At 37.4% G+C, this 27,924-nt stretch overlaps 1 protein-coding gene across 1 annotated transcript; it reads right to left on the bottom strand.

The window, feature by feature from the left end:
• Positions 1-1,544: 1,544 nt before the first annotated feature.
• Positions 1,545-26,587, bottom strand: LOC127647738 (cdc42 effector protein 4-like). The gene is made up of 2 exons (XM_052132180.1): positions 26,397-26,587; positions 1,545-4,756 (listed from the first exon to the last, which is right to left on the bottom strand). The coding sequence occupies exon 2, from the start codon at positions 4,574-4,576 to the stop codon at positions 3,569-3,571; it is 1,008 nt and encodes a 335-aa protein (XP_051988140.1). The 5' UTR covers positions 4,577-4,756; positions 26,397-26,587; the 3' UTR covers positions 1,545-3,568.
• Positions 26,588-27,924: the final 1,337 nt, after the last annotated feature.

The following is a 27,924-nucleotide window of genomic DNA, read 5'->3' on the forward strand; positions in this document are numbered from 1 at the left end:
ACTTTGAAACTCCAAAAAGCACATAAAGACAGCATAAAAGTAATCCATAAGACTCCAGTGGTTAAATCTATATTTTCAGAAGTGATACATTGGCGTGTTCCCTGAAGTTAGAAAACTTTGTGTTTACTGAGTTTGTGTTTACTGTGTTACTGAGAGTTTCGTTATTTGTGAAGCTATGAGCACTGCTGCGTGCCCATTAAAATCCCTACCTGAGAGGACCAACTGGTCTTCGTGTCCTCCTTACCATTCACAACTCTTTACAGTGTGCAACATGTCAATGAAATTGACTAGAATTCATAGGCTCTGCTGTTGACATCATTGGAGGCACCTGTAGCAGGGCTATAAATAGATGCGTCACAGGTGCATCGTCAGGTATTTTGTCTGAAGAGCAGTCCTGGGGCATCCCAGTGTAGCAATGAAGCACAGCATCTCGTTCCGCTTTTAGCGCTTTGGGAACGAGAATACCCACGCTGCCGCACTGTGGCCACACCCCTCACGGTTGTGTAGTTGTGCTCACAAGAGTGCGAGAGGTCTCAGAAATGAGCTTGTGATGTTGACACAAGGACACAAGGAGTGGCATGAACATCCAAACTATAAGATCTTATGAATGTGTGTGGAGAGGACCAGCCTGCCGCATCACAAACATGCTGCAGAGGGACACCTCTAGCCAAGGCTTTAGAGAGGCAACCCCTCTGGTAGAGTGAGCACTGATACCTACTGGCGAAGCTTGACCGCACGCCTCGTAGGCCAGGGCAATAGCGTCCCTCACCTGATTTTGACGTAGCCTGACTTTGCTCAGGGTGTTCTGAATGGACAGGATTCGAGCAGGAGACAATTGTGCTCGCATCGTGATCGAATTCCATACAACTCCCAGATAGGTAATTCACTGAGTGGGAGAGAAAACACTCCTTATGATGTTGAGTCTCAGACCCAGAGAAACCAGATGAGCTAAGATGATATCCCTGTGCTGAACTGCCAGGTCTTGTGACTGTGCTAGTATCAGCCAGTCGTCTATGTAATTTAGAATGCGGATGCCCCAGAGTCGCAAAGGATCCAGTGCATCCATGCATTTCGTGAATGTGCGGGGTGATAGGGCAAGGCCGAATGGAAGAACCCGATATTGGAAGGCTTCGCCCCCGAAAGCGAACCTCAGGAACTTCCTGTGTTGTGGCAGAATTTCTATATGAATGTATGCGTCCATGAGATCGATCGTGACCAACCAATCATGATGTTGGATTTGGGACACGACCGTCTTGATATTTAGCATCTTGAACTTGAACGCTCTTACTGAGCGATTCAAGCCTTGAAGATCTAAGATCAGACGCAATAAAAAAATCCCACTTATATAATAACTAACACATGTACAGTAAGTAATAAAATATATGCGAAAATCTTTTTAATCTCACAAAAGTAAAATAACTTGTATTTTCTCCTTGACAAATTCATAACAAATTGTGACACAAATCCACCAGACCATCAGAAAGTAACAATATCTTATGAATTACAGAAGAAACTTTGTAAAATGAAGAAAAACAGTTTTGCTGACAACATTTTATTTTATTTAAAAATATAGCAGTTATAGCCTTTTTGAAAAAGCTGGCAAGCTTGAATTTATACATGGTCAACTTGAAAATTGTAGCAAAGATAAACAAGACAAGTTGTATTACGAACAGGAAAAAGGCGAATAGAAACTGCTAAATCCACCTCACACATTCAGCCACACAGTTTCAGATTTCCGACATCTTTTTTGCTTGGTATGATCTTCCCAAATTTAAAAATGACTTCTTGCACAAGACCATGCAAATTCATCTAAATTGCGAAGAGCATGTTTTTCTCTTTCTCTGTGGTTCATCAGAAAGCAAATTAGAATATTTTTTGCTAAGCATTTTTTACCACAGTAATCAAATTGAGATGGATCTTTTGGTCTATATCTGAAATAGTAAATTAAGGCAAATTCTGTTAGCATATGTACAATTATACTCAAATGTCAGGCTTACTAGGCAGTAGCTACATGCTATTTGGCACTTACATAATTTCTGTTTAAGGCTGAAGTGACCCTTAGTGTGAAGCGGTTGAAGATTTCCTATAAATTTTGTCAGATGTAACATTACAGTAGTCTTGAGGATATCGACACAATGCCTGACCCTTAATACAGGAACAAAAAGCTTACAGACTACTGCAGTTAATTCACATACTGAGTGATTACAAAAAAGCAAAAATGTCTTCTATAATAAAGGCCTCATTTTAGTTTATTCATGGTGATCTGCAACATATATAGACCTATATGTACTCTTTATTAATGAAAAGTCAATGTATGCAAACAGAATAAATGTAGATTAGTGTCTTTGCCCAACAGTGCATCATACCGCCCCATCGAATTTCCTGAGGGGCAATAGCAGTGTAATTTGTTAATGCCAGAGTTAGCACAATGAAAACAACTGACATTTAAATGTTTACTAGAACATATGACCAGCCACAACTGGCTTCTTAGTTTAAATGTACAAAACACATTTTACTTAACCCAATAGTTTAAACGATGCAATGACAGTGACACAGCCATACTGTTCAAAACTCCAGTGAGAAACACAGCTAAGTGGTTTCCTTCATGTGCCATGAAGAGCGGGAAGGAAGTGGTGAGATATGCAAGATACTGAGCTGACAGCTACTATGCAAAACAAGTATGGACTGAAAAATGAGATCAGATTAAAGAACACCTGTCGCTATTTTTCCCAATAGTGGACCATGACCAGTCTATGTAGGGTGAAGAAGGTCTGCCAACATCTGCCACTTTCAAATCATTTCCATTCCAGCTCAGACTGCTACAGTTTGTGACCTCCATCTCAAGAACATTTCCTACACTTCAGAATCACAGTAGCTCTCATAATGGCATCATCTGTTTGGACGTATGACTGACTTACATGCACTCGACAATCCCAAGGATATGTATGAAAAAAACAGAATTCAACATTTAATACCAGACATGACCAGTTCAGCTTGCTTGTAACACGAGTTACCTCCATGCTCAACATTATCCATTTTGTCAATGGAAGCTTTTATGCACAGGGTTAACATACACAGGGTCACAGAGCAAATTATTATTTACGTTAATGCACTAGTGCTCAAAATCCGAAAAGAACAAATATCTTTAGGCAATAAGACATGGGACTATGGAGAATGGCATATAAATGCATCCACTTGAGCAAGTGAAGTTTATTATTTCAGTAACGTATGTATCCCTGACCACCTTTCTTTCAGCAGAGCTATCAGTAGAAACCACAAAGCGTCCCTTTTGGGCTGATCTTTTGTCTGAATGTAAACACATCCAGCTGTGATTCTTACAGTTGGTGAGTAGTGTTGACAGATGGCTTTGGTGTCTGAGCTAAAGCAGTCTCCCCAACTTCACTCTACAGGGACACATGAACCTGAGATATCTGTCCAGCTTTGACGTGCTAATATCTACACCCCAACTTCACACTTACCACCAGCAGCAATTCTGTCTCTTTTACACAATGCTAGAAAGACAAATTCTGTCTCTCGATCCCCAGAAATGTTTACTGATTGTGGGGTTTCATAATCTGATCTCATCATCCTCATCCTCTATTAAGGAAGAGAATGCTGGTTCATTGTCTGAGTTGCAGGCCTTGTCAGTCCTACCCATGTCTTCTTCGTAAGGCTGATTGGTTGGTTTGTCCTCCATGGCAGCCGAACCTGAGCTTGAGACAGAGCAGCTGTCATGGTGATGCAGGTGTTTGTGGTGTGGTTCTGGAGTGCTGGGGCCTTCACTCTGGATCTCGAGGTCAACAGAACTGGGAGCCCTAATGGGTTCCTCATCATGAACCACAAAATCCTCTGGTTTCTGTTCTTTCATTATGTCCTCCCTTATCTCCTCATCCTCTTCCATTCCTTCGTGGTTGCCGGGAAGAGGTGAAGCATGGACTTCACTGCTCTTTCCTTCTTCGAACCCTTGGTCATCATCTTCTATTTTCATGACCCCCAGGATGTCCCCTAGCATAGAGGGCCCAAGGTCAATATGGAATGACATCACAGATTCAGCCTTCTTCATACCCCCCCCATTGAAAGATTTGAAAGGTCGTAGTTCTGTCAACACCCCAAAGTGCCTCTCATGGAGCTCTAGGTCCAATGCATTAGCAGAAGCTCCATTGGAGGGGCTGGAGGTCAAGCTCTTGAGCACCCTTTCATCTCCATCTTGTCCCTCTTCATTGTTGAGGAAGGGCAGGGACATGGCATTCTTTACAAAGGTAGGTGACTCACTTGGAAGGAGGGTTTTCTCTCGCTGGTCTACTCTCGTGACAGACTGTGAACGCTTGCTGCTCCTGAAGGTACGAGACAACAGTCCCGGTTTTGGAGAGCGAGGATAGGTGTGGCTTTCTGGTATTGGCTCTCCAGATCGAGTGCCGAGGAAAGAGGTATCCCCGAAAGCTTCCCCGCTTCGTCCTACGTGCATGGTGTGCCGGAAGTCCCCTAAGGGAGCGCTGATCATCTCAGTAGTGAGGTCCATACGAGTGCGCCGCTTAGTCTGTGATGAGCCTGATACTAGCTGCTTTAAGATCGGCATCTTGGTCTCTACAAAAGCAAACCCACTTGGACAATTTGCTTGACTGGCAGTGTTGTGTTTAGCAAGTTGTTTTCTTTTAACAAGTCCTAAAAGTTTTCTGATTCACCCAGATTCTGCTCTGCCCAACTCTGTGCAATCTTGATGGCTGTTACCTCAGCTTTAAGATAGGAGATAATCAATCTGTAATTAAGAAAAACAAAAACAAAATCAGATTTTATATTTAACTTGAGATGTCATCATGGCTCAAAGCAAATAAAGTACAAAGCCCAAAGTAACTAAATTAAGTTATTTATAGTGCTCTGATGTTTGACTTTATAGCTGCCTCAAAAGAGGCAGAAATAAATTGGCAGAATAGGCTGTTCCAGTTTATCTTATCAATGCATCTGGCCAGAATCCCACCAGAAGCTGCAGTGTCATTCTTTTCCCTGAAATAGACTGTGCAAGTTTTTTGTCATTCAGTTGAGGTTAGGGTCAGGGTTCTTTCAGTCAGCTAGAACTATGGTGTTACTAATAATATTCTTATGTGGTGAATAAAACAGAACCCATAAAGGGTCATATTTTATATTTTGCATGAATAACATTAAGACTATTTTTAGTCATATTATTGTCATTTTCATGACAATTTAGCTAATTATTCCCTCATCAATTCTCAGTAATATAGTGAGGAAAAATCATGCTCTCAATTCTCATTACAGTAATCTGGAAAAAAAAAGAAAAAGAAATGATATATTATTTAAATTGTAAAGCATTTGTACATCATGATAATATTTTTTATACAGAATTTTATGTGATTGATGTAAATTTGGCCAATTTTAATTACAATTTTTTTTTAAAAAAAATTATTGTGGATTTCTTTATCGTATCACAGTATGTTCTTAGTAAATCACAACAGTCAGGTAGGTAAATAAACCTTTAAAGACAAATCTACCATGAACTCTGGGGTTGTTAATCAATTGTACAGTATTTGTTGATGACATCAGTCTGATTTTTTTTTGCAATCATATTTAATAATGGAATATGTGGCAAATAACTACACTACTCATGATGCTACATAGAAAACAATTCATCAAACAGAGAACTGCGTCAAACAAACCGTGCCAAAAGAGCTCTGCAGCAACCACACACTCCCCATGATGCTTTGAGAATAAAGCAAACGAGTAGGTCTCCCTATACTCTCAAACTACTTATAGATTTGTAGATATATTTGTATTCGATTACACCATAATGCTTCATGGAATTATAGTTAATTCCCTCATTAAAAAAAAAAAATAATTAAGTAAACATTATTGTACCTTTTGCCCATTTTTTAAATACTTTTTTGCTTCAAATCAAAGTAATGTTGTGATTCATCTCAGAGCTGGTTGGTTTGGTTCATGGCTTAGAACTCTTTTATGAAGTACTTGAATAGGAAGTACTTCTGGAACCAAGATGGAAGATGCACTGTTGTGCTCTATTATCATGAAAATAATACCACAATACCAATAACCATAATGGTCCTAAACAATTTTAAGAATACACTGGTGGGGAACAACACTGAAGACCATTATAAACTGCTACTGATGCTAGTCTTTGCAATATCATCTCATCAAAACAGCATTGCACTGAAGTAGAGATAAGACTGTATTGCAAGTGACAGCTACATCCTCTGCAATTAGCCACAACTGTATAAATGGGAGAGACAGATGAACAGATCAAGTTAAGACCAGGTGTAATTAATAGCTTGAGAGTATCACATTATTTCACATGACTTTAAACTCAACCTCTATTCGGTGAAGTAAGTGTCGCTTCAGGGACAACCACAATTAAGATCCAATTAAGCTCAAACCTAAGACCCAGAATACCACAACAAGGAATGATTTTCTTAAAAGGAATATATATTATATATATATATATATATATATATATATATATATATATATATATATATATATATAACATTTTCATGAAGAATTTGCTTTGGTAAAGAACAACAGCAGCAGTAAATTCATGTGAGGAGCCTGACAAAGTCATGACCTCTTTGTGGCTCCGTCTTCCCCACCAGCTTTGCATACACTTCCTGATTATGTCCTTACATGCCTGCATCTCTATAGCAACTACCCTCTGCACACAGATGTTAGCGTCATGCATGCATTTTTTCTTAAGACCTTTTCTAAGACTCCTAAGACCCTTTCTCTCAAACTAACCTGTTCATTAAAACATTTTGAGGTCATACTACTGATACCAGTACATACAGATAACCAAAACCATATCCACATGCTTAATGACTAAATTAATATTCTAAAATATCCACAATCACTCCATGTCCAGAATAGAAATAGACATTCAATGACTAGAATAATATTATTACTTAGAATATCATTATCAAGTATTAAAGAAGAAACCGCAAAAACATACCATGTCTCAGATTCAGAACCATTGAATATCAGAAGTCTATGTTTGGAAATGATAATGGACACCTTCTATTGTCTCTTCTGTTAGATAGTGACTGAATAGCCTACATGCAGCCAGCACACTCCCTGAAAGCAAGAGAGTGTGTGGACAGGGCTCAGCCAATGAGCGAAAGAGTCCTGGAGCTCTACTCTGCACACACCCATTTCCATGACATCCTTTCATGGATGCTCTGAGCAGGGGATAACAAGCCCACCTAAAAAAGCTCATTCTCCAAAATGATGCATAAGGATGCACAATATATTGGTGACAATATTGGTATTTGCCAATATTGGTGTTATAATAATATATAAGCAGAAAGCAATTGTATTGGTAGCAGGTCAGGGTATTTTCAATGGTAGGTTTCAATACAGCTACCCATATTGTCCACTGAACATTTATCATGGTTTGATGCCTGATTTCATTTCACATGCATGCAAACCTCTTGATTGGATGTTTAGTGTGAACACTCACACAGGCAGAACAGTATAGATTTCAAATATTGTTTTTCAGCCATAACATATATATCAGAATTACTGCTTGCAGTCCTTTCTCTAACATTTTACTTTTTTGCACCACATGAGGAATCAAATTTTCCATGATATTTTGACATATCGGAGGTCATTGTTCTATATAGTACTTGTAAGTTTCAGAACTCAAAACTTCCTCCTCACAGCAAAAAGAGAATTTGTTGAAACCAAGCTGCCAAAACAACTTGTTCCCTACTTCCTCCACATTGTGATGTCACACTGTGGCAGACCTTTGCATCTGACTGCCTCCAAAACAACACATCAACACCTACTTTACTTTATCACTTCCATAGCCCTGCTCAGCAGTGGTGAGCAGTGAGAAGGCAAGTAGAGAAAGCAGGTCAGTCAAGAGCAGAGAGCCAGTCATAACAGTGGGCGCTTACTGTCAAGTCTTAAAGAGCCCATATTATGCTCATTTACAGTTCCTAAATTATTTTATGCATTAATATTAAAAAAACACATTACTGTACATTGTTGCAGCACCTTTTATCGCCCTCTGTCTGAAACGCTCTGTTTTATCTCCTGTCTCTTTAAAGCCCCCCTTTCCGAAAAGCCCAGTCTGTTCTGATTGGTCAGCTGGCCCAGTCGGTTGCGATTGGTCAACCTCTTAGAGCGTGTTTTGGAAATGTAACGGCCCTTACCATAACCGAGTTTCAGCTTAAAGTAGCCCTTACTGCAAACCAGGCGTTTCAGGTAGTTCAGGAGCAGTGTTTTCTGTGGGAGGGAATAACTCCCTTTGGCATGGACTTTGTGCTTTGTAACTTTGCAGACCTTTTACATGCACAAATAGATATAATACACACTAAAGGGAAGGTAAAATCCCCAAAAAGCATAATAGGGCCTCTTTTAAGGAGAAGCTGTACCAAAACAGAGTATTTCTAACAGAGGGTGAAAATGAGGGTGGAACATTTTCATGTTTTACAAATATATGACTGTTTCTTTAGAATCAGAATCAGCTTTATTGCAAGGTTTGCTTACAAATACAATGAATTTGTCTTGGTGACAAGAGCTTCCAGTGCACAACAATACAAAACAGCAACAAGACAGAGATAATAATAATTAAAAAAATATATAAATAAATACAAATAGAATAAGAATAAAAATTGGATAGAATATAAAGTATATATAGTATACACAATAAGACATTAAAATAATTATACAAATCAACTGTGTATGTTCTTGACCACCAGTTTAAAATGAATCTACTAATTTGAAAATGTTCCTAACACAGACATTTCTAAATAGAAATATGGAAGTCTAATGAGATTAACAAACTACTTCTCGTAAAAAGGAAGGGGGGAAAACCGCTGCGTTATAATGGAAAGTACAAATAATGGACAGTGACTAATCAACATGTAAAACTTTTCCACTTGTGACACAAATTACAATGCAGAACAACAGTTCACAGCTGTCTGGACAAAGTGTGTGCATGTGGTGTTGCTGTAGGGTGGCATAAGCTGGAAGAAAAACAAGCAGTAGATCCCCAAGCCACTCTACTTCTGATCTGTCTCACACACTCTGAGGCCTGAAACATACTCTACACAAGTATGTGGATGCAGACTCCTCTATGCAAGTTTAATTTCATACGTAAATGCAGAAGCGTCTAACTAAGCAAACTCAATTTCGTGCATTGTGGAGGTTCATAATGTGTCAGACCACAAGTCATAACACAAAGCAGGGATGAGCCGCAATATCAACGTTGCCGCGATATATCAGACAATAGTGTTAATCGTCCGCTTCAACAGAGAGCAACTTACCTGAATAGTAAGTCATCCAGTTTGATGGCCCAGAAGTTTGAAGGTATCCTCTTTCGCCCCCTTGAGTACAGAGGTTTGTTACCGGTACAGTAATGCAAAAATGCATATTTAGCACGTGTCTATGGTCAGTTTTCAGGTCAACTACTGTTTTGACTGAGAAACAGTCTGAAGAGAAACTTGGAGAGCAAGTTAAATATTCTAAATTGTGACCAAACAAGCCTATGATTTGAGGCTTGAACAACATCGACCTTTTGTGTCCCTCTAATTTTAGGTGAAGGCTATAGTTACAGTGAGGCATACATGACTATTTGTTTTGACAGGAATGTTGTTTCAGGATAAAAAAAAACAAAATGTGTTACTTCCTAACCCATGCAGGACGGATCTCAACTGGTGCTGGTGGGGTGGTGGAGGTTGCCTATTAGCACACTGAAACAGCAATGTGATAGATTGTGAGCCGACTTATAAAGCAATGGATTACATGTGATTGCCTAGGAGTTACCTAGCTAATGGTGCGATGACGTACAGCTGCTAGTCTTCTCGCTAGAACTACGCTGCGCTTACATTTACCACTGCAGTACTGCAAGAATGCACATTATGCACAACGAGTTGGCCAAGTTATTGTGCATTTACATATTTGTGTAAAGTGTTGGCCTAACCCCTCTACAGAGACACACTGTAATCACTCAGGCATATATATAAATCAGCCTCTCAAGCTCTCTACCATGCTTCATTAGCGCATTTTGCAGGAAAGGCTAATGACCTTGGCTTAAAACGGCCCATGTGAATCTCTGGACTAGTTTATCAAATGTGTCTGGAGGAGCAGAGGATTATTTAGAGCCATGTATGAAAATAAAGCATAGGAAGGTAGTGTGGGAAACTATAGGCCTCGAATGGGGGGAGTGACTTTCCAAATACCCTTTCACATCTATGTTAGCAACGCAGTTCATGGAGAGCAGCAGGACTTGCTCTGCCCCAGTTTGCTTGCACAGAGCGCCCTTTACAGACTAAACACACCTACCTCTCTCCCACTATCCTCCACTCCATTTCTACAGCCCTACGACCCTATAAATACTAACCTCTGAACCCAGAGTGAGTTTAAGAGGCTTAGCAAATCTCAGAGTAAAACATACGCATATCAGTCGTACACACAATGCTCTTGGATTGGCTCCAGTTTCAACTATCATCACTGTGGGAACTCAAGTCATAATCCAAAGATTGCTTTTAAATAAATCATGTCAGAAATTACGATGCACGTACCATGACCGAAATTGTGTATTTCTGCCCCACTATACAGAATTGCAAAACTCCTATGTGTTGAGCTGAGGAGGTCTATAATAATACCTGTAGAAAGCTATCCATTAGCATTATCATTCTTCTTGACAATATTGATTGGCTGATAACACCATAAGAACACGTACAGTCCCAAGCCCTTTACTAGTGCCTTTCCTGAGCTATATCAAAGCAGGGTTTTTCCTGGGTGAAAAATGGTCTCCAGTGGTGGTTGGCGTACATGTTCATGAAGATGCAGTTGTTTTTCTTTTCATAATTGCAATTAATATTTAAGTTGTTGCATTTCATGTTTGTATTGAATATGATTTATCATCTGAGCATCTAGAAACTTCTAAACTCAGTTTTTTTAACTTCAAGGTGTGGTGGGAAATCAAACTAAACACCAAAATATTCACGAGTAAATCAATTTACTGATTTGGGACTGTGCTTCTAAAGTAAATATGTTTGTTTCCTACTTTGTAACAGATATTGTTTTTATTTTATCAAACTCTTAATCATTTAAGAATCCAAACAAGGCCAGTTTGTTTCCTAAAATCAAACATCATCAGAACAGGAAATATATTACAATACACATGACTTTCTTCATAATTTATATTCCACATTGTACCCTTCTTGCCCTTGTGTTTACCATAGTAAAAGGATAGTTCACCCAAAAATGTAAATTATCCCATCATTTACTCAGCCTCAATACATCCTAGTTGTATATGACTTTCTTCTTTCAGCCAAACACAATAAGCGTTATATTAAAAAAATATTCTGGTTCTTCCAAGCTTTATAATCGGAATGAAAGGTACCTTGGATTTTGAAGCCCCCAAAAAAGTGCATCCATCCATCAAAAAAGTCATCCATATGGCTCCAGAGGGTTAATAAAGGCCTTCTGAAGCGAAGTGTTTTTGTAAGAAAAATATCCATATTTCTAACTTTATAAACTATAACCTCAGTAACGGTCACCCCACGCTTTCACGAGTGTCGAGTTCCGGCGTATGACGCAGGCGTAGAGTAAGCTCCAGAGAGAAGTGATGAACGCGAAAGCGCAGAGGATAGAGGAAGCCAGTGAACGTGTGGACGGCCATTACCAGAAGCCAGTGATTATGGTTTATAAAGTTATAATTATGGGATCATTTTTGTTTTTGGGTGAACTAACACTGTAAGACCATAAATTGCTCCTCAGTTGTTAGTTAGGTAGTCCTTCTTAAAAAATGTACTGAAAAAATTATAGCCTATACATGTGTATAAACTCAACTTTAATACATCTACCACAGTTGTAATGAAAAAATATAATAAAGTTTAATGAGATAAATGTTAGTAAGGGTGTAGTTGTGAGAAGTCTTGTAATTGATGCTGGTGCAGGTGTTTTCTCTTTCCCTCATCAATGCTGTTCAGAATATCAGTGCTGTAGTTGTTTCAAATGGTTGAATTGCTCCATAGCGTTTTAAAATAGTAAATTCTCATGTAGAATTTAAATGAGCCGCATGAGGTTTGTAATGTGCCATAATATCGAGGGAAGCCCAGTTTAAATCACATATGTGATCTGCTCTGTGCTATTCTGTTACCGGAGGCCGCATATTGACAGAAGCCCGGTTGGCATGTGCTCCAGTATACGGTAGTAGGATAGAGAAGAGCTCATCACTGGTACGAGAGATTCTTAGTGGAGTGCATGACACGCAAGTGATACCAGTCTTCAATCGCCCCACGAATATCCACGTACCACATGAGAAGCATATTTATCACTTATTCATCTTGCTTTCAGCACTTTATGTCATAAAATTAGCTTCGGCTGCCTCAAAATTTTGCTTCGGGGGATGCCAAAATTTCACAATGCATGAAAAAAAAACCTGTAAAGGCAGCAGACAGGGAAAAATATAAGTCCATTTCATGCTTTTAAGAGTCCTCCGGAAATAAAATCGGTCACTGGCAAAACATCTACTGTAATATTACTAAATATTGTGATTTATATGTTGTTTTGCAAAAACATTTATGTATGTCTTACATCTGCTTTTGAATGGCTGCCAATGGGGGAAGATGCTTTTTGTCCCCAGATTGGTATAGTTACGACATCTATCAACTAGGGCTGTCAACGAATATTCTAAATTCGAATATATATTCGAATAGTTTTAAAAAACAGAAATTCGAAGGTGAAAATTAATATTCGAATGTGGAAAAAAAAAACGCGCCCGCGGTAGCAGATGTGCGGCTGTCTGCTTTGCGAGTGGGCGTGCTGCCTGAGGGGTCTTTGTTGTCACATTTCTCGGAATTGTGTGCCTCATTTTATTTAACGTTAAACAGAAACATGACTAAAATGTAAGGCTACTGTACTGACTGAATAGATGTTGCATGAATAAGGTAGGTTAGATACAGCAGTTTCATGCACTGCAGGCTTCCACTGGTTTGATTATTTACCGTTTCATGTCAAGGAAAAGTTCCATGTTTACCACAGCACAGCTCGCTCGGAGCGTTCAATGTCGGTTCTATATACTGTAAAACTTCAATTAATGTTAATAATTTGTTTTAATCACTGAATGAAGCCTGCTATATTTGGGACAAGAGTCGCGACCTTATATTGCTTGCACAAAACTCTTGATCAGCACTCAACATTTGTTTATTGTTGTTGTTCTTTTAAACCGTTATGCGCAGAGAGCGTGAGGGCGAGAGAGAGAGAGAAAGAGTGCCTGCGCGTGCGAGCGAGAGTGAGGTCTTGGCCATTAGTTGATTTACTTGTTTTTGTGTAGGTAATACGTTGTCAAATATGTTTAAACTTAAATAAACTACCTATACAAATAGTTATGTCTCTTTGTATTAATTTGTCCTGTTATTGACGTAATGCGCGTCATTGACCAAATGCGCAACCAGATATTCGAATAGTTCGAATATATGTGTTTTTTTTAGAGGGAATATTCGAATGTCATTTTTGAGCAATTTTGACAGCCCTACTATCAACAGGGGTCAACTGGATCATGCTAACCAGCCAAAACTTGACCCTTTAGGTTGAGCCAATGTTTTTAATGTCTGGCCCAGTCGGCCAAAATATTATAATACCATTTGGGGCTACTTGTGGCACCGAAACTACACACTTTAAACATAAAGAAAGGGTGAATTAATGTCCATTTAAGACAACATTATGACATTAAAACATGCTGTAGCACACTCGCATGTCACATGCACATCAAAAATTCTTTGGTCCTTTCAGCGGATGAACAGAAACTCGCTCTTTGTGAACAAGCATCTCTCTGTGACTTCACAGAAACAAAAGCACTGAGTGCATCCTAGCACTCAGACAATGAATGATCTACTGTTGATCTGTGGAAGTTTTTCTTTGCTAGCCCGAGCAGAGGACCCCAGAGCCTTGTAGGCCGTGCTCTTCAATTATACGTCTGGACCATAAATAAATAAAACATGCATTCTGTTCAATACCAGAGCCATCACATCAGCTAAAAAAAAAAAAAAAAAAGCAGCACTACTGGCTTTACTAAAAAGTCAGCTTGCTTTAATGCAATTAATTGATGTTATTACACAAAAGCCATCAACTTAAAAGAGTAATTTCCTTGCATCACCTTGCAGTGGAATACTGAGTGATGAGTTTCTACTATTGATTAGTGAATCCTAATGGCAATAAATCAGTCAGTAGTGGTCAACACTAGAGGTCTAAATGAGCCTTAAAATGAAACCAAAACCCTAAGAAGTTCTTTTTAACTTGAAGTGGTGTTTAAAATATGCCGTTCCAGCGTGAGATGCTACAGAAAATTCTCGGGTTCCTTCTGGCCCAGGTCGGGTTGCAGACCTCTAGTCAACACTCAAAGGTTACATTACTACAGAGCTTTAAACAGCAGGGGACATTAAGACTGGTTTAAAGTGCTTGTAAAGCAGCTATATTTAAACCTTAAATATAATCTTTTTTATGCTCAAAACAAGAATATAATCATACCCATTTTTATCCCAGTATGATGTATTATGATGTATATATATAGTCACACTTCTGTCCATTACAATAGAAGATAATTGCACTTGGGGCTACCATGGTGCATCACCACATTCGTCAGCCATGTTGAATCAATGACATAAACAGGACAGTCCTCCAAAGTTATGGGAAAGGGTCAAAAGGTCATGACCCATGCTAGATTGGATGTAAAATCACAACCTGAATAAAAAAAATGGCTGTTTCTGTGCACTATAGTAGACACAATACAGCAAAAGGTGAAAGGGCTATTTACACAAAGGACGGTAAAAAAAGCACTCGAATGTTTTAATGCAATATAGGCCTAAAAATGTAATTTGCTTGCATACAAGATATAATCCATCTGACAATGGTCCTGTCACACTGTAAACAGTGGTAACCTGCAGCAATTATTAAAATTATTATTATAATTTGTTTAGGGGGGTAACCAAATAGGTTGATTCAAACATAATAAATAATATTTTGGTCCAGTTCAAACCAGTTTATTTGTTCATATTTTTTTTTAGGTAAGTATTTTTCAGTGCAGGCTATACAACGTTAAATTTGACACAAGCTTGTGAAGTATAGATGTCCAGTCCTTTCATAATGGCTTAATTCACATCTAATTTTCACAACCTATGCATGTTTTTGTCCACTAGAATGCTTTTGGAAAGACCTTTTCGATGTTTATTGGACTGGAAGAAATTTCAATCGTTTTAAAGCAAAACTCTCCAAATCTCAAAAAAATATATAATAATGATCATTTCACTGGACAAAGATTTTATCATTACAAAGAAAATAAAAAAGGACATACTTATATATATATATATATATATAAAATATAAAAAATTAATCAGGCAAATTAAATTCCCTGTGAAAAGTTCCATATGAGTGCATTGTTTAGATTCAGTCTTGTTTAAGGTAAATATTCGCTCTTGGTGTGAAAAGAATTGTAATATAAACATCTGTGTTTGTTTGTTTTCTATCAGCACTGCTATGGATATTGATAAGTGCCAATCATTCAGGAACCACTTTGTTTATGTTACTACAAATAGGCAATATTTGATTTGGAGAGCGGACACTGAGAAGAGGTGATTCAATTATCCATAATGCTCCCTCACCAAGACAAAGTGACTAAGCACCTACAGCATCTTCTCAGCCCATTCTTTCTCATAGATGCTGAGAACCCCACAAACAAAATTAATCCTGCTCTGAAAAGCCAACTAATCTAGTACTCCTGTTCAAACAGAACTTAGATAATGCTAAACATGCCATTCTTTGTTGAGATTTGAAATTGTATTCAGAAAGAATGAGGGGATGTTCAGGTAAATACTATTCAGCTGAGATAAGATTATCTTCACACCATGGTCCCCCGTTAACCTCTGCTACAACATACACAACACCTCAGCATGACAACCCCCTCTTTGATCACAAAAGGTCACTGGCCTAATATGTCACGCCTCTTAAACAGATCCAAGCAAGCATAACAATAGTCAGGATGAGGTTTTCAAACATTTATTTATTTTAATTTATCACTTTACCAAATTTTCTGTTTTAATGAATGTTGAAGTTATGTGCACGACAAGTACAGACAATATATAGGCTCTTCCCATTTTCCCCCCATATAGCTGTTTTCTTTTAAAGCCTCACCAATTGGCAAAATGTAAATCTCTTGATTGGTGAGTAGGTGGTCCTTTGCTGTTATCTGGGCTGCATCAGAACACACTTGCATTTACACTTGAATGCAACTGCAGTCACATGCATTTTTAACTCCTTCTGACTGTGTTTGAGTTACTTATAGAGTTATCACCATTAGTTTAAATCCTATTTACACTTGTATTAAAATGAATATTCCATGTTTAATACAGGTTCAGCTCTATCAACATCATTTGTGGTATAATGCTATAAATGTTATAAATAAAAATCACTTTTTCAAAAGCACAGATGTAAACATTATACAAGTTAACATAGCGTACATGTTAACACAGTATGTTAAAGTTGCTTGGTAATCTTATCTGTGTAATATGACATCCAATATTACAACATTGTCATGATGTCGTAATGCATGATGATGTTTTTGAATGTAAAATTGCTGTAACGCCTGTAAGTCCCTGATTTTATTCAACTAAAATCATGATAACACTTATGTCTTGAGGCTATACTGTACTTTTGAAACTGTGTGTATTTTAGTGTTTATGGACTGCCACTGTGGGCATGCCGTCTGAGGCTTATTTTATGATGTTAAAGAATAACAGTCGTAAATAGCAGGGCTGGGCGATAAAACAATATCGATATTTGTCAGAAAAATAAATATTCCGATATAAATGTTGCTGATAACATTGAGTGATTTTCTATATTTAGCCTATGTTCAACATCTAGACGATCACAACAGGTATGTGCTAAAAAAGGCCAGCTTTTCGGGAAAGTTATACACAGAACAAGCTTATTGAATCACAATCATGAAATCAGCTGGTTGGCAAGCAGCTACCTCGCCCAGCTGTCACATATACCAGTAATGAGGGTAGGTAACCACAAGCTAGCTTGCTATCTGGCTAAAATAATATAGTTGTGTATCAAACAAGACAGCACTGACAATGAAATACTGCTATCGATTGTACACAACAACAACAACTCAGACTTCAACACATTGCGGTTTATTTACGTACAATTTAGGGGATGTTTTTTCATGATCCGTGTCGCTGTCACAGGCAATTAAATATTTCTTGTTCTTCTTGTGATTTTTTATTGGTGGTTGGAAATCCAGTTTGTGGTGCATTACTGCCACCTACTGAGCTGGAGTGTGGAGTGTCACAAGAAAGTCTTTCAGTGGAGCCATAAGTCCACTGATATCAGATTTGTGAAAAGATATCACAAATCTAATATAGGATTAAATCCTGAACAGAGTATACTTCTTGAACATCAAATTAAAAGGTGGCTTACCATGTGTTGTAAATTGTAAACACACAAGTTAAGTTTAAATGTATTTTTTTAAGTTTAACAGGTCAAACATGTAGAATGCATTTCCTTCCCCATTAATGGTATGAAATGTATATCACGATAAATATCAATTTCGAAAATATTGTGATAATATGTAGGCCCATATCGCCCAGCCCTAGTAAACAGGCAAAAAAAATTAACTTATCTTTTTAGTAATGACATTAAAGCCAGGGTGTGTATGAATTTGGGCATAATAATAAGTGTGTTTCTGTCCATGAACAGAGCTGTTATGCTTTAAGTGATCTTTAATAGTCACCTACTAAATGAACAAGTCATACAATTTGAGGGAGGATTTCCCTATAGGAACAGTTAGTGAACTAATTACTGGTCTTAAGATAGGTCTTAACCTATCACATAAACCATTATTTTAAAACCCAGTGTATTAATTGGTCTGGAAGTATGACACATTCATTCCTATTGCAAAGATACAGACACAGTGAAAGAGAGATAGTTTGTAGATAAGGGTTTTGGACAGGAAGGGCACAGCGTCCAACAACTCCCATCCCAACAGAAATCATATCCCTGCCCTTCCGTAGGAGCATAAACACACCACAAACTCAGTTCCCCATCACACTAAACAAACAAACAGCACAGTAGGCCTCCGTGACTATAACTGTTATTGCTACTGATGTGACTGATGCTCAGGATGAGCTGCTAGAACTTCACGTTTATAATGCATCAAAATAAACCTGTCTCTTTTAGAATCTTTTTAACTGTTAGCATTAGCAATTCTTGTATTTCCAAGTTGCATCAACACAACTTTTAAACACACTGTAAATCTAGAACAAATCAAAGTTAAAGTCAACATGACACAGCATTCGCAACCCATTTTATATCCATAATGTGATGTATTTTCAAGTGAAATTCAATGTAAAAAAAAAAGTAGGACAGGACATGATTTTAGTGGTTGGAGGGGAGGGGTTAAAAAATGATTTTTACATGGCTTGTTGTATGTATCGTGGCAGTATCCTGGTGACATGAACAAAACAGGTGCAAAAACCACCCTGACTTTTATTTCCTTTGACACAAATAGTGAAACGTCAGATTATGACTTAAAAATGAATGCTTACTTTCCACCCTGTTCCTCACATAATGCTGTCTTATGACATCAAAACTTTATTAGTATAGTGCAGGATTGAAAGGCGATATATTTTAATGTTTAATTTATATAATCAACTACATCTATAAGCTTGTTTAAGCCCGATCCCATTGCGCAGTAGCTCAACGGCTAGAGCATTGGACTTGCAATACAAAGTATTGGGGATAAGAGTCATGAAGCATGTGCAGGGCTTGACAATAAGGACTGCCCGATGGCCCGGGGAGTGTGAGAGTGAGTTGGGCCAGTTGCTATAATTTCCACTTGCCCGATTGGGCCAGTGCTGCATTTATAACATTAAAGCAAGTTCAAATCTGAAGCACTGGCCCGACCGGGACAGTAGAAATAATCCTTAGCATTGAGCCCTGATATGCAAGTTAACACAAGCTGAAAGCATCTTAGAAGCACCACAAAATTATGTAGTTGCTTAACAACCTCATCTGTTTGGGTGAACATTTTACACGCTTTTCATGCCACAGAGTGGACATTTCCCCTTGTAACTGCCATGATACTTGTAAGGAAACACATAATATCATTTTTGCATAAATGCCACCATAGTCATGTAATTTGCATGAGATCAGGCTGGACAGAAATGTTTTTTTATTTATTTTGCAGGCAAAGAAATGTATTGCATTTTCATGAAAGATTACAAAAAAAATTAAAATAATACAAATTATTTGCCATAATGTGCACTGAATCGCCCACAATAAAACCAGGAACATTCGTTAAGATTACTTCCTCTAGGATCACCAAACAGAAAAAAAAAGAAAACATTAATATGATTATCATGTATAGGTATATATAAATATATATAGTATAGGTCATGGTATGATTTATTTTAATTAAATAAACATGTTTCCCCCATTTTCTATTGGTTGAACAAACAGAAGTCCCATCCCAAACTCATGCCATTGGATGAGCCAACAATGCTATGACATGCTGGGCTTGTCTCAAACAAACAGAGCCCCTCTCTTTTGACATTTTTTGGGGAAATCAACCAATTAATGTCTTCCTTGTGGCTACTCTAATTACTATTAACTGGGATAAAAAACTATTTTCGGCATAACATTCTTTTTTTTTTTTATTCACCTTTAAGAGCATTTTGTTCAATACAGAACTAAAAACTTTTCTTAGTGCTCCTTCCTTTAATGAGAGTCTATTCCATCTAAAGACATGTTTGACAACAGCCTGTCTTACCATTACCCAGCTGTGAACATATAGACTGATCTCACAATGAAATTGGAAAGAGTAGGTTGAGTTTTCTTTAGCTAAAAAAAACAACATGCTGAATTCCCATGTGACTGTTGAAACATTACAACCACGTTCAGACTCTCAAACTCACCAGGTGTAAGATGTTACTGCAGAGCCAAGAACACAGTGTGCGATCATAAACATGCCCGGAATGTTGCCAGTGACGGCATCCATAAAAGGCATCAATTTAAATAGCTGAAATGCCATGTTGACCCTCAGGAAGGTGATATGAGCTTTTTGGCCTTTGTGTTGATGCATCATGGATCAAGAGAAGAGTATGTGACTAAACCAGACACAGATATGCTAACAATGCCTTGAAATTAAATTAAACTAAAGATTAAGTTTTCTTTGGAAATGAGAGTAATAATATAATTGCTCCTAGCTAGCCAGTAGCTCTACATTATTCAACACAGACAAGATGTACCTTGTTCTACCATCAAACTGACTGATATTCAATGGATTTAGGGGTTGTTCAAATCCCTAAACCCCAAGTATGAGCAATAATGATATTTCATTCATGAACGCATTAGTCTTTTTGAACAAATCTTTTAAGTAATTGAATCGTTCTTGTTAACCTCCATACACTGACACATATTTCTTCACTGATATTTCTCCCTTTCAAAGTCAATGGACTCGAGGTTGAACTGTGAGGCTGCTCTGGTGGCTCTTCATGCCTGTGAAGACTGACTATAGCATGATCCAATAGCATTTGAGTGTGGGCTGTGACAGAGCATATCACTGGTTTCGCCCGCAGAACGAATACGCCCCTTCACTGAACCAATCTAGCCTCTCATTTAAGTCTGAACGAGATTAATGTACTGGTAAACCCATTCGCAAATTAAATGAATGATTCGCTCAGTCATCTCGTTCGTGAATAAGGATCTGCTGAATGACTGAACGAGAGGAGGCATGTCATTCGTTCAGTTTGGCATGTGAGTCAATCGCGTTCAACAAGGAGAGAAACAGGTGAAATGTACCAAGACAAGTTTATAGATATGCTAAAAAAATAATCCCTAAATTCTGGATGTGTAAAAATTACTGAAGACCATACAGTTAAAATAACATGGACTACAAATGTAAATGTTGTGCTTTGATCCACAGTGTAAGAAGTTTAGGCTTTTTTTTTTAATACTTTTTTCTGTCTTGGTAAACATTAAGCCCAGCATTTGACAAAATATAGGGAAATTAGGCCTGCCATTTGTGGTGAAAACAGTGTTTATACTCAATTTTTAAAGCGTCTTCATACATCTGTATACACACAAATTCTATTTGTGTTACTTTGTCCTGCTTTTAACACTGACTATAGCGGGCTGTGAAGGAGCATATCATTGGTTGGACCCAATGAATGAATACACCCCTTAACTGAACTAGTCGGTCATGTAATTTGTGTAAAAACTGAATGTACTGGTTAATTAATTCACAAACCAATTGAATGAATCAGTCATCTCGTTCATGAACAATGATCTGCTGACCGGCTGAACGAGAGGAGGAGCTGCATGTTGTTCATTCAGTTCATCAATCTCGTTCAACAAGAAAAGGGGCCGGATTAATTATGAATAAAAGTGAGTGATGACCACACATGAAATGAAATATGGACGTTATTGAAATATAAGAAACAATTTTTTTAAGGCTAGGATTGTTGTCTTTTTTTTAATAGCTTGATAAATGTCATGCTCAGCTTTTCACAATATGATAGATACGCTTTAGTTGTCATTTGTTGGGAAAGTCTTATGATGCTCCAACACTCTTTCAGTAGTTCGCAAGTTAATGTAATCCTGCTTAGAGGATAGTGTCAATGCGTAAGGCTTGCTGTCCTGGGCGAAGGGCTCGAGGCTTGACCTGTGCTGTGGAATGGTCAGAGCGAGTGCTGCGTGGCAGCGAGCTTGCGCCAAAATGTCTGCGTTGGTTTTACAAGAAGTTGTAATTAGAGTATTGGTCGATTGGAAGGTGTTCGCTGAAGCATGATTGCCCCAGTATTCCGAAAGGAATAAATCACACACTTTGGAGGGAGAAGAATAGTGATTTTCATGTTAGAAGATGACGAACAGAATCGCTGAATGGCTCACCCCTAAACAAGCTGAGTGGCGAGGTAATGAGGCTGACAGGAATCACCTGTGTGGGAGAACCACATTGAAACGCTGGGGAGCGATGGAATAATGATTGAATTAAATAGCTAATCTTTAGTTTCCCTCACATTCAAATGAAGCTGTAATAGAACTCGAGTGGCATGAGCGGGTGGAAAGTTTAAATATTAGAACATATGAGCAGTAGTAGAGAGTCATAGTTTATAAATCTCCATGCAGTGTTGAAGTCTCATAGTAGACACTGAAGACTCTAAATTTTAATAAAGGATAATTAGACTTTTTCTGGTCGTGAACAAGGTGGTCATTTGGCGTTATTTACAGGTGCAAAGTTGTAACTTGAAGAAATGATCAAGGAACGAATAAGTGAACAACTCTTTTTGGTGAATGTAATCGATAGAATCGAGCCACTGAACTGAATCTAAGTCACCATTACTAATGAGCAATAATAAAAGTGATGGCTGCCTTAGCAAGCACAACTCATGACACAGTAAGTACAAGAGTCGAATGTTCCAGTGTTTGTTCTAAAAGAGGTTACATAAAGTTTAAAGTGGTTAGTAAATTGGCAATGGATCAAAGAGTGATATGGTTTGGACAAGGTTGAATTCACATTGCTTTACCCTGCCCATTGTATCATGTGAAATAAATTTCATGTGATATCTCAATGTGTAATTTGTTTCACCGTGCATGCTATTTCTGACTAATCCTCTTCTTGTTAGTGTATGTATTTGTATGATGATTCCATGCTACACATCGTCAGCTATTTCAGCCATTTTTCAGCCTTTAGCTATTGACTATTACTTCCTCTGCTCTGTTCTGGGGGAAAATGCAGTTTATGTGGTATTTCCTGGAATGTAAAAAGGCTGCACACATGCATGCATAACTGCCAAGATTAAGGCTGGTGAAATGCTTTATAAAGCACTATCTAAAAGATAAATAACTTAATTCCACTATGAAAACCATAGTGTAGTCTTCTACACTGTTACTGGAGAGCTATTATCATCCATGTAACACCAATTGTTCTAATTTTCCCACAATGAAATAAATAAAAACATTAAATCCTAACTCAAAAACACTTCTCTAGACCAGTGGTCCTCAAATGGTGGGTCATGACCCAAAACGGTCACAGCAGGGAATGCAATTAATAAAATGTAGCTAACAATATAAGTATTGTTTGCTGTTGGTATCAAAGTATGTGCATCCAATCAAACACTACAGTATTTTGGCCAAACTCATCTGTCTAGCAAAAATAAGGCAGATGCCAAGTTCAACATGAACATGTTATGCAACATGCCTGCATCCTTGAAAGCTGCAAGTTAAAATAAAATGCAAAGACTACATTAAATACAGGTTCACTTGCAACAAGGGCATAGTTTGTACCTAAATGTGTTTTGTGCAGTGAATTATTGGTGCAGAGAGCAAGAAACATTAAAATTAAATTTAGTAAGATAAAAAATGTTGGTACTGAATTCGGTCGCCACTTGATTTCCAATGTATATTCTGGGTAATGAAACCAAAACCAATCCAGAACCACTGCTCTAGATATCAATTTATTTAAAAAAAAAAAAAAAAGCTGTGTACAAGGGAAATTTAGTTCTATAAATTTTATCTATGAATTTAATAAAATATAATTTTTAATAAGGCATGTCCGACGATGAACCGACAATGTACATGCATTAAAAGCCCTTGAAGCTGACAAAAAAAATCTCCTAATTAAGACACTTTTGAAAATGTCCCAAGGCTACAGCTTCGTAATGAGGTTCTTGGCATACTATTCCAGAGTGCAAATGAGAACACTTCAAGTCTTCAAGAGGCAAGGGCCTTATAGATGAAGTGCATAATTTTACATTATAATTCAACTTATAATTCAATCGGGACGGCAGGGTCGCTCAAACAAATAGCATATTGAAACCCGCAACAAATCCACAGTGTTTACGCTTCTCGGGAAACATCAACCAACGAAAGGCTAACTTCTCATTTCCTCTGCACAAATTGTCATAGGAAAATGTATTTTAACATACAAAAAATTACACATATATATAATGCAATTATACTATCACTTTTCGAAGGAAGCAAGTCAAAGAGGGATATCTTTCTCCTAACAGTTTGTTAACTGAGGTACGTGCTGTCTTGAGAAATAAACTCAAGTAAACCAAAATCAGAAAGAAAACATTTCATAGTAGTAAGTACACAAACTTCCACATCTGCTCTGGTGGTCTGTTTACTGTGTGGGGAGTAATTAACACAAAAATGGGAAACATATTAACCCGAGTACCTGGATGACCAGCAGGTGCTGAACTTCTGTAACTACAAAAACAGGGGGAACATTTGTCAACCGATACACATGTGTAAACATACACAGAGCTCCATTTCATGATTTCATATGGTAATTAGGCCCATTACAAAAAAGGATAAATACAGTTTACATCAAAATAGCATAGTTACTACAGTTACTACTGTAAAATCACAATAAACTAATATGGTGTCTCCTTCAAACATTGAAAGAAGCTTTTAGAATCTTCTGTTATTTTGTACAAATGAATCGTTCACACAAAAAATGCAAAGACTCAATTTATCACAATCATGCCATCCCAGATGAGTGTGATTGTCTTTCTTCTGGGGAACACAAATTAAGATTTTTAGAAGAATATTTCAGCTTTGTTGGTCCATACAGTGCAAGTGAATGGTGACCTAAACCTTAAAGCTCCAAAAAATGCACATAAATGCAGCATAAAAGTAATCATAAGTCTCCAGTCGTTAAATCCATGTCTTCAGAAAAGAAAGGATAGGTGTGGGTGAGAAACAGATCAATATTTAAGTCATTTTTTGTTTTTTCCATAAATCTACACTTTTACTGGAGTTCTTCTTCTCCTGCTTTTTTATCAATTCCCATTCTTCATGCATATGAAAACATTTGGTATAAAGCAAAGGAAAACAATAAATAAATCATATTTGCACAATAGCCCAGTAGGTGGCGATATGCACAAAGAATATGAATCACCAAAAAACAAAAGAACTCTTAGCTTAGTAGACCTATTTGAAAGTGGAGATTGATAGTAAAAAAGGACTTAAATATTTATCTATTTCTCACCCACACCTATTATATCACTTCTGAAGACATGGATTTAACCAATGAATCGCTTGTATGCTGCATTTATGTGCTTTTTGGAACTTCAAAGTTTTAGTCACCATTTACTTGCATTGACAGAGCTTCTAAAAATCTGCATTTGTGTTCAGCAGAAGTAAGTCAAACATGTCTGGGATAGCATGTGAATGATGAAAGGATTTTCATTTTTGGGTGAACTATCCCTTTAAGAGCAAGTTTCACTGTATCACAGCTAAGGTAACTATATGGGCAGAAATGTTGGTTTCCATGGAACATTTTTGTAAGAAGCAGGCAACAAAGGCCAGAAATTCACACTGTGTCTAAAATATGTCCACAAACTTCAGTTCAAATGTAATGTGGACATTATTGTATGTTTTTGTCCACAAGTTTAACATGCATTCCTTGCATGTTACATAGTCAGTTGAGACTCACATTGGTCTTGCAAACGTTGTCAGGGCATTCACGTTCACCTCACTCATCCATTGCCATGAGCACCATTCCAATCCCCACTGTGTTTAAACCTGACAGTCCTAGTCTCTCTGACCCATTCATAAGCACACTACATTTGAAAGCCGTATGATGTAAATGGTGTGCGACACTTTCGACGACACTATTTCATAACAGTTATCCTATTCACATGGACATTGGTACAGCCAACGAGACGCGACCCAAGAGCAAGTGTTTCGCAAGGGCTGTGGCTACATTTGCACTTTATGGAGCAAATCTGACCTCTTCACAAGGAACTAAAGGGTGCACTAAATTAAAAAAAATATATATAACCATTTGACACTGAAACGTATTAGCGGAGAGCGCGACAGATAAATAAAATGAGAACAATGATCCAGCTGAGCATGTGGGGCTTCATGATGGATATTCACTGAAATACATGAATGCACAGCCTGGAAGCTGAATGGACATATTTTAATATAAATTGATGTATAATGTATGGACATGGCAGTTGTGCGTTATTTGATTCCTATTGGGAACTTAAAAATAGTCCATTCACAAGATGATGAGCTGCTTTCCATGGAGAGACAGTGACACTCCCTATTCGACCATGGATTTGAAGACTGATGGAAGTCTGCTGAAGGTGTATTAATAATAAGTTATTCACAAAAGGCAAAAAAAAAAAAATTAGCTGTTAGTGACCTAACCCTTTGATACAAATACATTATGACGGATACAGTTGATTTCATCACAGAATAAGACAAATTTACATCTCACCCAATGTCAAAATAGCACTACAAGTAGAATAAGGCCCTACTTTTAGAATAAGTAGAATTCATACAGTTTTTAACGATGTGCTAGGCCTATTATAATATGCATGTCTCAACAGAGTGATTTATACACTTACTGTATTAAATCTTGTGATCCATGAACTGAGAAGCTGGTGAGTTTATCTACCGTGTGGTTTTAAAAAGCCTTGCAGTTTCTGCTCGTACATGTAAACATTTCCCCTGTACTCCTTTGTGATGTTTCTTTATAGGTAAGACGTGTATCTCTCAACAGCGACAATGCACACAACCTACGAGTCCTCAGAAAGCCGCCCGCATCCTTCCTGTTTCTAGCTCTGCTGCGAGAGCGCCGCTCTTTGCAATCAACTCCTCCCCTTACGCTTGTTGAACACGACCCCTCCACACTACGCTTAAAGAGACAGTACACTCCATACAATCAGAGTATTGATTTCTGGTGCTTCTGTCACTTTAAACTTTACCAGTAATATCATCATTAAGTTGAATAAAATATATAAATTATGTCCACCTCATTACAATAATGCAAAAATGTTATTTTCATTACTTTAAGACATTAAAGTAATACTATATTATTTAAAATTATAAAGCACCATTTAATGTATATTTAAGGTGCAGTAAGCCATTTTTATTCATGGAAAAATTGCAAAAAATGCAAAATAAAAGATTAATTGCAAAAGTAATATTTAAACAATTGGTTTGAATTAGATTATTATAATTTTTTAATTATTAACTTTGCTAAATACGAAATTAATGCCATATCAAATGTGGTTGAATTAAATTAATTTTGTTTGCTAAGTTTTAGAAGTTCATACTCCTCATTCATTTAAATGAAATACTTCACATCATTTTTGAATTCATAACATGCTGGCATACATTATTTAAAGTTTACTCAGTTCAGTTTTATGAAAGTTTGCCATACAATTTAAATACATTTATCTTAAAAATAGTCGTCAAATTTATTTGTATAGCACTTTTCACAAAAGCCGTTGATGCTATAACAGAAAATGAATGAATATAATGCCAATATTAGTTAGAACTATTACTGATTAAAATTAAGTAACTGTTGTGGGTCAATGGTTAAACAAATATGATTTTGTATGAACTATATGTTTATATATCCCGAAATAACTGAGGAAATACACATAGATGCATTTCCTTTGATTTCGGCTGAAGAATGTTTTTGTTTGTGGTTAATTCATTTTCTATGTAGTTAATTTTTTTATAAAAAAAAAAAAAATTGAAGAGAGTATTGTCCCTCCTTTGACCAAGTTGATATAGGTAGCATTCAATGAGGAGCATCGCAGTCTGGCTGGAAGCTTATGGCAGGTAATTCTGGTGAACTCCATTCTGAGCCCATGTTTCAGACAGTGACTCATGAAGAATTCCATGTCTTTGAGTTTGCATCAACTTATCAAAGATGAATCTTGCAGGCTCAGGTAACGTTGGGATACTATATTTAGACAGGGAAAGAAATAGAATAAAATTAGCATAGATTCCATTCACTTTAAATCAGGGTTAATAAACAAGAGAAGTGCTTCTGGTTCCAGCAGATCTAACTAAAACAGCATAACTATGAACTGAGTGATAAATTAGGTGCATGCCTGGCTGAATAGATGAGTCTTTAGTCTA

This window comes from Xyrauchen texanus, chromosome 8 (assembly GCF_025860055.1).
Source record: "Xyrauchen texanus isolate HMW12.3.18 chromosome 8, RBS_HiC_50CHRs, whole genome shotgun sequence".
Classification (NCBI taxonomy): Eukaryota; Metazoa; Chordata; class Actinopteri; order Cypriniformes; family Catostomidae; genus Xyrauchen; species Xyrauchen texanus.

What these genes read in the sequence shown, in the direction of transcription:
- LOC127647738 (XM_052132180.1), bottom strand. Translation starts at nt 4,576, where the DNA reads ATGCCGATCTTAAAGCAGCTAGTATCAGGCTCATCACAGACTAAGCGG.